At 50.8% G+C, this 10,488-nt stretch overlaps 2 protein-coding genes across 2 annotated transcripts; one reads left to right on the top strand and one right to left on the bottom strand.

Moving 5' to 3' along the window:
- Positions 1-511: 511 nt before the first annotated feature.
- On the top strand, positions 512-2,985 carry LOC141736722 (olfactory receptor 14A16-like). The gene is made up of 2 exons (XM_074571281.1): positions 512-645; positions 1,707-2,985. The coding sequence occupies exon 2, from the start codon at positions 1,731-1,733 to the stop codon at positions 2,694-2,696; it is 966 nt and encodes a 321-aa protein (XP_074427382.1). The 5' UTR covers positions 512-645; positions 1,707-1,730; the 3' UTR covers positions 2,697-2,985.
- Positions 2,986-9,228: 6,243 nt separating this feature from the next.
- LOC141736721 (olfactory receptor 14J1-like) lies at positions 9,229-10,225 on the bottom strand. The gene has a single exon (XM_074571280.1). The coding sequence runs from the start codon at positions 10,156-10,158 to the stop codon at positions 9,229-9,231; it is 930 nt and encodes a 309-aa protein (XP_074427381.1). The 5' UTR covers positions 10,159-10,225.
- Positions 10,226-10,488: the final 263 nt, after the last annotated feature.

The raw sequence follows: 10,488 nt of genomic DNA, 5'->3' as shown, positions 1-10,488 counted from the left end.
CGCTTTTCTCAGAAGAGTTAAAGCAGATTCTTACCCAGCATTGTCTGGGTGTCCTATTAAACAATGAAACAAAAAAAGTATTCTTGGACCTATATCTGTCTAATTGAGAAATGCAACTGCAGGAAAGAAGTGTCTCTGCCCAGCTGAAGGATGGAACATCAGTGGTTACTTCATCCTGTTTCCCAGCAGGTTCCCCTGGAGCCCCAGGGACACCTGGAGGGAGCCCACAGGGGGCAGAGAAAGGGCTGCCTTGGGCTGGTCCTCTGCTGCTGAGCTGGGCTGGGCTCCTGGCATGGAGGGAGCTGATGGCAAGCAGGCAGCGCTGCAGAGAGACAGCTCTGCCCAGGAGCAGCTCCTCTGCCAAGCGCAGCAGGGCTGAGGGCACTGCCTGCAGGCACCCAAGAGGAGCCAGGCACAGAGAGGATAAAGGCAGCTGGGAGTGGGAGGAGAGTTCTGAGCTCGTTCTTGGGGAAATCTTCACACCTGTTGACACAGTCAGTCTCTGGCTGTAGGGCAATGCAGGGGAGTCTCCTGGAGGGAGGTTCTAGGGTGTGCTTCCGAGCAGGGATGCCCTGCTGCACCATCGCAGTGACAATGAAGGAGGGCTGCCTTCTGCGAGGGACTGTGGCAGGGTTTTGAAGACAGGTGGGTGTGCAGGCAGGGGTGCCCAGGGCTGTCCTTGAGCGCAGGGTCCCTGCAGCCCAGGGCTCTGTGTGCCGGGGCAGGGACTCTGCTGCTTGCCAGGGTCAGCTCTCAGCCTGCCCAAGGAGTTCCCTCCCGAGCTTCTGTGGGGAGAAGCTCTGGGTAAAAGGAGAGACTCCCCTCAGGGCAGGGTCCTTTGGCTGTTTTTCGAGTGTGCTGTGTGGGTCAGGGCTGCCCACAGCTGCAGATCTCCCCCAGAGCACTGGCAGAGGCAGCATTTACAGAGGAAAGACAAGGCAGGGGCTGCCTGGAAGATGAAGACATTGCAGGGTCTGTGCTCTCAGCTGTCTCCTGAGGGAAAGGAGCTGTCACTGTTCCACTGAGGGATCAGCAGATCTGCCAGAAAGCTCACAAAGTGCCTTCAGCCCCTCCTCTCCCTACACACAGCACCAGCAGCACCTTTGCTTCCAGCATCAGGCTTTCTCTGATCTCCTCCTGAGGAGCCACAAAGAGGGAGATGGCCCTGGGCAGTGCCCTGCTGCCAGGAGGGGTCTGCAGGGCAGAGCTGAGCCCCCAGCGGGTGGGATGGGCTGTGGGAGCAGGGAGAGGGAGGAGACGTGGGCACAGAGAAGCAGCTCCTGGCAGGGGCAGCTCCAGGCAGCAGAGACATGGGCAAGGGCTGGGGGGAAACTGCCAACGTGGACTGGGGGAGGGGGGGCTCAGGCAGCTCTCCTTTGGTCCTTCACTGGAGATGTCTTCTGGGCATTGTCTGCTGGGCAACGAGCTGACTCTCCCCTCAGAACATCTCGTCTCTGGGACCCCAGACTCTCTGCTTTGCCTGTCCTGCTGGGCTTGCCAGCTGCCCCCAGAAAGGCAGAGCTCTCCTGTGGGATAATGAGTCATAAAAATGAGGATTTCTACCCCTCAATAGAACAGTCACCAGATGTGATAGTAAAAAACACTTAAAAAAAAATTAAAAACACATAATCCCTGAAAAGGAGATTGTCTTTCCTATAAGGCGTCTGTCCTAATTTTTTTTGCATTTTTTTTCCTCCTTTGGACAGAGCCCCCATGCCAAGAAACAGCAGATGTCCAACAGCAGCTCCATCACCCAGTTCCTCCTCCTGGCATTCGCAGACACACGGGAGCTGCAGCTCTTGCACTTCGGGCTCTTCCTGGGCATCTACCTGGCTGCCCTCCTGGCCGACGGCCTCATCATCACGGCCATTGCCTGTGACCACCGCCTCCACACCCCCATGTACTTCTTCCTCCTCAGCCTCGCCCTCCTTGACCTGGGCTCCATCTCCACCACTGTCCCCAAAGCCATGGCCAATTCCCTCCGGGAAACCAGGGCCATCTCCTACACAGGATGTGTTGCACAGGTCTTTTTTTTCTTTTTTTGTGCTGCAGCAGAGTTTTATCTTCTCACTGTCATGTCCTATGACCGCTACGTGGCCATCTGCCAACCCCTGCACTACGGGACCCTCCTGGGCAGCAGAGCTTGTGTCCACATGGCAGCAGCTGCCTGGGGCAGTGGGTTTCTCACTGCTCTCCTGCACACGGCCAGTACATTTTCCCTACCCCTGTGCCAGGGCAATGCTGTGGACCAGTTCTTCTGTGAAATCCCCCCAATCCTCAAGCTCTCTTGCGCAGACTCCAACCTCAGGGAAGCTGGGCTTCTGGTGGTTAGTTCCTGTTTAGTCTTTGGGTGTTTTCTGTTCATTGTAGTGTCCTACATGAAGATCTTCAGGGCCGTGCTGAGGATCCCCTCTGAGCAGGGACGGCACAAAGCCTTTTCCACATGCCTCCCTCACCTGGCCGTGGTCTCCCTGTTTGTCAGCACTGCCATGTTTGCCTACCTGAAGCCCTCTTCTACCTCCTCTCCATCCCTGGACCTGGTGGTGGCTGTGCTGTACTCGGTGGTGCCTCCAGCAGTGAACCCCCTCATCTACAGCATGAGGAACCAGGATCTCAAGGATGCCCTGTGGAAACTGGTGACTGGATGGTTTTCAGAAGCTGCAGAGTGTTCATGTTCTTCAGCATATGACTCATAATGTAACTCATTATAGGCCCAGCCTTCCTTTATTAGTTTTTGTTGTTGTCATTGTTGTTGGGTGAGATTTTTTCTTTTCTTTCTTTTTTTGCCTATGATAATGTTGTCCACAAAGAATTGTGGACACCCCACTTTGACTTCATTATAATCTACCTCACCGGTATGACCCAGTGACTATGTGAACGAGGATCTATACTCCTTCTTTAATCAAACAAAGAAATGTATTTGCAGTGACTTATCTGTCTGACACCCAAGCATCTAAAACCGAACTAAATGTTGTTCCTCGCAATTTCCCTACAGGGTTAGAGGGGAAAAGAAGGACATAAAAAATTCCATGGAGAAAGGGCAATAGGACAAGCATGGAGTCTCCCATAGCTATGGAATGAGGAATGTTGCCAGCCCTTAGACAAATCCCTTCCTCATCTCCCTTATGACCTGCATGGTGTGTGCATTTTGGAACGCTCTCATCGTCATCATCACCATCATGCGGGAAAGCCAGCATCTGCACACTGCCATGGGCTTCTTCTTGAGGCATTTATCTTCCCTGGAGATGTGCTACTGCACCACCACCCTGGCCCAGCTGATGGCCAGCTTCATGACTAGGGAAAGGACTATGTCTGCTCGTCATGGCGTTAGTACTCTTTTCTGCACCTTTGCCATGTACGCCGTGTTTACTACTGGTGACCACATCCTAGGATCAGCATTGGTTTCTGTGCCACCCTCTGCTCTCTGAAAGGCTCATTGACTGGCAGGTGGGTCTCCAGAGGGTAGCTGCACCTTCGCTAGGGTGATTTCTGTCATCTGCGGTAATCATTTCAGTCGTGTCCCAGATACAGATTCACAGAATTTTCACAGAATTTTCACAGAATTTCAGAGTTGGAAGGGACCTCTAGAGATCATCTAGTCCCACTCCCCTGCTAAAGCAGGATTGCCCAGAGCACATGACTCAGGGCTGCATCCAGGCGGGTCTTGAATGTCTCCAGAGAAGGGGACTCCACACCCTCCCTGGGCAGCCTGTTCCAGGGCTCTGTCACCCTCACCATAAAGAAGGCCTTCCAGCCCTTTCACCAGCTTTGTCCTCTGGGCACATTTGGGTACCTTCACATCCTTCTTACATTGTGGGGCCCAGAACTGCACACAGTGCTCAAGGTTGAGGTCGCACCAGTGCTCAATACAGTGGGATAACCACCAGCTGCTTATGCTGTGTGTGACGCACCGCAGGATGCAGTTTGCCCTCGTGGCTGCCGGGGCACACTGCTGACTCCCATCGAGCCTGCTGTCGACCAGCGCCCCCAGATCCCTTTCTGCAGGGCTGCTTTCTAGCCACTCCTCTCCCAGTCTATATTGTGTCCAGCATTATTTCATCCCAGGTGCAGAATGCGGCATTTGTTGTTCTTAAGCATGGTGGGAGTTACCTCCTTTGGGTCATGGATACAGGTGTTAAACTGAACAGGGCCCAGGAGAGCTTCGTGTGCTGCCCCACAGTATGTCCCAGTGGCCTCCAGGTAGGGTATGACCCCTTCACCATTGCTCTCCCGGCCTCGTCATCCAACTGGTGTTTTACCATCCCTTTGTCTGCCCTTCCAGACTGTACTGTCCTAACTTGAGTACAAGAGAGATCATGTCAAAAATCTTGCTGAAGTTGAAGTGAACGGCATCCACTCTTCTCCCCTCATGCACAAATGATGTTACTCCATGATGAAGGCAGTCAGACTGGTGAACCATGATTTACCCTTTGAAAGTCCAGGCTGGCTCCTTTTGGATGTGGTCTTCTCTTTTAGGCACCCAGGAATATCGCCCAAGAGATATTGATGGTTTACTCCTCACCAAACTGAGCTTGTACAGCCTGTAGTTCCCGGGGTTGCACTTTTGGTTTCTTTCAGAGTTGGGTGCAACATTGGCTTGTCCTCTCTCACAAGAGACCTCCACCAAGCCCATGACATTTCAAGAAGGATATTCCACAGAAATCTCAATCTTCCCCTGGAACTTCATTACCACTATTCTGCCTGTTATATAGTGTACTTAATTTCTCTAATCTTTCATATGTTTTCACCTGTCCTGATACAATGACCATCTCTAAAGTCATCTTTTCCGTGCAGACTGTCTAGACAAGGGCCTTTTCTACTATACTCCCGTTTTCTCCTTCTCTTTGTCCATTCAGGTTCCTGTCACCCATCCAGCTGCTGCTTTGAGCTTCACGTAGTTAAAAGTTTGCCTGTCCTTCAGTCTAATTAGCTCCTGTAGCCAACTCTTTATACCTCTCTGTTCATACCTATTTCTCATAAGATTATCCCTCGTAGAAAAGCAACCTCATTAGAGGCAGCTTGTACTTAGCATATGGCTGCAGAGGGTGTTTTAGTGTTTATCAAATATGATTATTCTTTACTTTGCTTTGCTTGCAAAGAGGAAAAATTGTTCTGTGCCTGGGCGCAGCCAGGTCTCTAAGGGGATCAGGTGGGAGTTGGTGCAATGGAGCTGTAACATCCAGCTGCAGAGACCAGTGGAGAAGTCTGATGGAAGGACACTGATGTAAATCCCAGTTGGCCAATGACAGAGATGGTGGGGTTGTGGGGGTGAGGAGCAAGGATGTCCACACAGTGTCACCTCAAGGGACTGCTTTTCCTAGCCATCCAGACCTCTGGATCAATATCAATTGCAGAATACTTCTATCACCTCTTCTCTAAACTGAAAAATAAATTTAAAATAATAATAATAATAATAATAATAATAATAATAATAATAATAATAATAATAATAATATATTAGGTTCTCTTTGAAATCTTCCTTCTTAACTACACTATGAAAAAACTCAAATTAGCTGAGGAAGTCTTGAAGACTTGAAGGAAATTAAAAGAAGGGAAACAGCTTGTTAGGGCTTTCTGTACTTTAATGAGCCCCATGGCGTATTTAGCTCTGAGTCCACGAACCTCAGATACTGAGAGAAGATTGAAAAAACTGTTCAAGAAATCAGAATGAAAACGCAAGTACCTTGAAGCATTAATGGGCCCCACTGAGGGCCACTGCTGACAAAGTCTCCCCATGGACTCGTTAGAGGAGATAGCTGGAGGCTGGGATTGCAGGAAGGCAAAGGCACTGTGCAGGTGGCTGTAATGTGGAGAAAACTGTTGCTTTGTTTGATGAAGCAGAAAGGCCAAACCTGACCCTCAGGCCCTGGGAAGGCAGATCCTGCCCCTCAGGTGTGGCTCAGGGCTCTTCCTGGGGGTAGTGGGGTGTGAGGGTGAGCAAGGCCAAGTGTAGGGGGGCTGTGCAACACCTCCTGGCTTCCTCATGCAAGAGTGAAGCAGAAACCAAGCCCAGAGCTTCAAAATAAAGTTTTTTCTAGTAGGCCTTGGTGGCAGAGGCAACTGCCATAGCCAAGGGGACAATGAGCTTGGTGCTGTTGGGCTTCTTAACATTGCCAGAGCCCTAGGCCACCTCTACTGCAGGCTGTCCATCACTGTCCCATGCCTGCACCTCTTTCCTTGCAGGCTGCAGACACCCATCGTGCTTTCCCACATCGCTCTCACCCCAGCATTTCCATATCTTTTCTGATGTCTCTCCACTCTCACCGGCTGTTCCTTGAAACACAAAGCCATGGGCTAATACAGACTCCCTCTGGGTGACCGCTTGCACCACAGTGCAACCCTTTGAGTGAGATTTCTTTTTCCTCACATGCAGTCGGAACCTTCCAAGCTGCACTTTGCTGAGGTTTCCATCTCTTCTCAGTACCAGGAAAATCTCCATGATCTCTGAAGCCACCCTTCAAGCAGGTGCAGGCTACTGCTAGAGAGCCCTGGGCCTCCACTTCAAAAGGTACAGAAGCCCAGCTGAATGGGAGCACCTGGCTACACTGGTTTCAGAACACAAAAGGTGAGATGCAGGGAGCTGTCATTCGACTCAGCTCCATCTCGCCTTGGCAGAGGCTTATTGATCCCTATCTATGCAGAGACAACTTCGGGGGAGCTGTGGAGATGGCTCAGCCTGGGTGGTCTCAACACTGCGTTACAGTAAGAACTGAAACCAAATGGTGCCTTTAACAAACAAAATGCCCTGAGTCAAGTCCCACCACTATTCAGTGAGTTTGAGACCAGACATCACAAAATAAACATTGCTATCTGAGGGGCCATCAAACCACCAGAGATAATCATCCCAGATAGTGTAATCCATTCAAGCACAGTCCCGGAAAAAGGATATTTGAGTCCAAAGTTTTGGGGAGAAAAGTGTGGGGGGATCTTCCAAAGATACAGCTGGCCTGTAGGAGATTCTGCCCCCCCTTGTCCAGGACGCTGTGCAAGGTAACATCCCGGGATTGAGTGGCCTTACCTGAGAGAGAGGGTAAGTGATTTATAATGTACATATGATGTCTAGCATCTAAGATCGTGATTTGTGCATTCATTAAGGTATTCATATCTAGTGCGCTGGTGGTTTGTGTTGTTACTTTTTGGGATCACTTGTTAGGTGGTAATAGCGTATTCTGTGAATTATTTTGTTCTTTTCCCCTTAAATTGCAATAGTGCAGTCTTTCATTGTACCCATAAGAACTTGCAGTAGGGGCGTATCGGACCTGTGAGTGAAGTCCAAATAAATTGTTAATTTGAACCTCTCGGTGAAGTCTTCTCTCTGTCACACCAGCTCCCTCAGCTTCCCCACGCAGGCCCCAAACCCCATCCTGGCCAACGTCCTTTGGAGCTTCTCCAGTTACTCCTCCAACGTCCTTTGGAGCTTCTCCAGTTCCTCCTCCTTCCTTCAGAACAGAGAGCCCCGCACACAGACACATGACACACGAGACACAGACACGAGTCCAGATGTGGCCACACCAGTGCTGCGTCAAGGGGGATTATAAGTGCCTTGTCTGGGTGGCCATGTGCCCTCTAATGCAGCCCTGTGTGCAGCTAGTCCAGTTCACGGTCCGCATGTACCACTGGCTAAAGTTGCATCCCTCGTAATGCCCAGGCCCTTCTCCTCGGGGTCAGTCCTCGGCCAGTCAGGTCACGGCATGCCCTCATCTGTGGGGTGATCCTGCCCCCAGTCAAGGCCTGGCCACTTCTCCTTGTAAAACTATGGGAGTTTTCCATTTGCTGAATCGCAGAGTTTTTCAGGGTCCCCCAGGAATGAAGCTCCGTTGGGCCAGTCGTTAATGTGTGCGTGCAGATGGCTCTCCCTGACATGTGCTGCCTCTGACAAGATAGCAGCATGAGGAATTGCAGGACACTACAGATAATAAAAGGAGGCACTTGATCAATGCCATTGTTCACCAAGGTACACATTCCCATGGTGAGAAGTTCGGAAACACCAAATGAAAGTACAAAGGAGGGCAAACTAGGACCATGGAGGAAAGAGGAAATAGAGGTGGGCTATTTGCATGGAAGGGTACAAGGATGGTCAAGGGGAAGAACTTGTGATTGGGAAAAGAGTGAAAAGGAAATGGTGGAGCAATGGAAAAGATCAGGGATGTTTGGTGGTACATGCCAAGCAGCGCTGCATCTGAGCAACTCTGCCCAGAGTGGGACAAGAAAGTTCCAGATCATCTGACCAGACTTTGTGATTGACTTCAATGGTCACCAGCAACCTGACTGATTTCCCTCCCCTCATGAAGAAAAGATCCATGGTGGAGTGAGATGTGGAATTATTCATGCTGGAAGGAAGCTGAGAAGATCTCTAGACCACCCTCCTGCTCACAGCAGGCTCAGCTATGGGGTCAGACCAGGTTGCTCAGGGCTTCCTTCATTTTGGGCTTGAAAAGCTCCAAGGATGGAGATGACACAAGCTCTCTGGGAAATCCTCTCCAGTGTTTGCCTGTCTTGGCATGGAGAAAGTTTTACTCATTTGTTTCGGCTGATGCCATTGGCCCTCATCCTTCCATCAGGCACAATAGTGAAGAGCCTGGATGCATTTTCATGGTGACAGCCAAGAAGATGTGGGAAGGCTGTTATTAGGTCTCCCCAAAGCCTTCTCTTCGCCAGGCTTTGCACCTTTTCAGCAAAGCTGGCCAAAGGAAGATTCCATACTGTAGCCATCATGGTCAGCGTATAAACGGGGGTTGGCTGGGGGGCAGTGATCCACGATCGCTGCTTTGGACAGGCTGGGCAATCATTCATTGGGTGACGAGAGCAATTTGTGTGGCATCAATTATTTTGTATATTCTTTTGTCCGTTATTAATATTAATATTTTCCTCTTATGTTATTTGTCTATTAATCTGTCTTTACCTCAAGCCACAAGATTTGTTTTATCCTTTTTCTCCCTCACTTCCTTATGCTACTTGTTGTTGCAGGGGATGTAAAGTGAGTAAATGGCTGTGTTTTCCTAGTTGTTGGCCAGGGTTGAACCATGAAAACGTGGGAGATCCTGTTTTATTGAAGAGCGGTTATCTGACAGGCCGCATCTGACACAGTGTTGTGCAAGAGTCAGACACAGCCTAAGAGAAGTAGACACAGAAATATATCAATAAGTAGGACTATCACAAGAGTAAAAAGCATACTCTGGCCTAAGATAAATGCTGTGAAATGTGCAGAGAAAGAGAGGCATGTTATTGTCAGGGAAAGAGCATCCCATGGGCCAGTTTCCACAGGGCATCCTTGAGCTCCTGGTTCCTCATGCTGTAGATGAGGGGGTTCACTGCTGGAGGCACCACCGAGTACAGCACTGAAACCACAAGGTCCATTACGGGGGAGGAGATGGAGGGGGGCTTGAGGTAGGCAAACATGGCAGTGCTGACAAACAGGGACACAACGGCCAGGTGAGGGAGGCATGTGGAAAAGGCTTTGTGCCGTCCCTGCTCAGAGGGGATCCTCAGCACGGCCCTGAAGATCTTCATGTAGGGCACTACAATGAACAGAAAACACCCAAAGACTAAACAGGAACTAACCACCAGAAGCCCAGCTTCCCTGAGGTTGGAGTCTGCGCAAGAGAGCTTGAGGACTGGGGGGATTTCACAGAAGAACTGGTCCACAGCATTGCCCTGGCACAGGGGTAGGGAAAATGTACTGGCCGTGTGCAGGAGAGCAGTGAGAAACCCACTGCCCCAGGCAGCTGCTGCCATGTGGACACAAGCTCTGCTGCCCAGGAGGGTCCCGTAGTGCAGGGGTTTGCAGATGGCCACGTAGCGGTCATAGGACATGACAGTGAGGAGAGAAAACTCTGCTCCGACCAAGAAGGCAAACAGAAAGACTTGGGCAATGCATACTGCATAGGAAACCGTCCTGGTGTCCCAAAGGGAATTGGCCATGGATTGGGGAACAGTGATGGAGAGGGAGCCCAGGTCAAGAACAGAGAGGTTGAGGAGGAAGAAGTACATGGGGGTGTGGAGGCGGTGGTCACAGGCAATGGCCGTGATGATGAGGCCGTTGCCCAGGATGGCAGCCAGGTAGATGCCCAGGAAGAGCCCAAAGTGCAAGAGCTGCAGCTCCCGTGTGTCTGCAAATGCCAGGAGGAGGAACTGGGTGATGGAGCTGTTGTTCGACATTTGCTGTCTCTGGGCAACCTGCTCAAGCAGGAAAACACAGTAAGTTAGGGGAGACTTCTCTAAGCAAAATCAAATCCGTTTCCCATGGACTCTGCCCCTGCTGCACACACCCCTGTTCATTTTCCAGGAGACCTTCCTCAGCTCCATGGCTGGAGCTCTGGTCAGTGCTGGCTGAATGTGGCGGGAGGAGCAGGGCCTCTGCCTGCCGGCTGCTGAGGAGTCCACGCTGCTCTGCAGCAGTGCGTTCATGGGACGGTGGAGTCAGGGACCAACCCTGGTGTTCTACTTTGATGAAAGCACTTCTAATGCAGAAGGGCCTGTCAGCATCAG

This window comes from Larus michahellis, assembly GCF_964199755.1.
Source record: "Larus michahellis chromosome W unlocalized genomic scaffold, bLarMic1.1 SUPER_W_unloc_2, whole genome shotgun sequence".
In the NCBI taxonomy this organism is placed as follows: domain Eukaryota; kingdom Metazoa; phylum Chordata; class Aves; order Charadriiformes; family Laridae; genus Larus; species Larus michahellis.
This window is presented reverse-complemented; position numbering and strand designations above follow the sequence as displayed.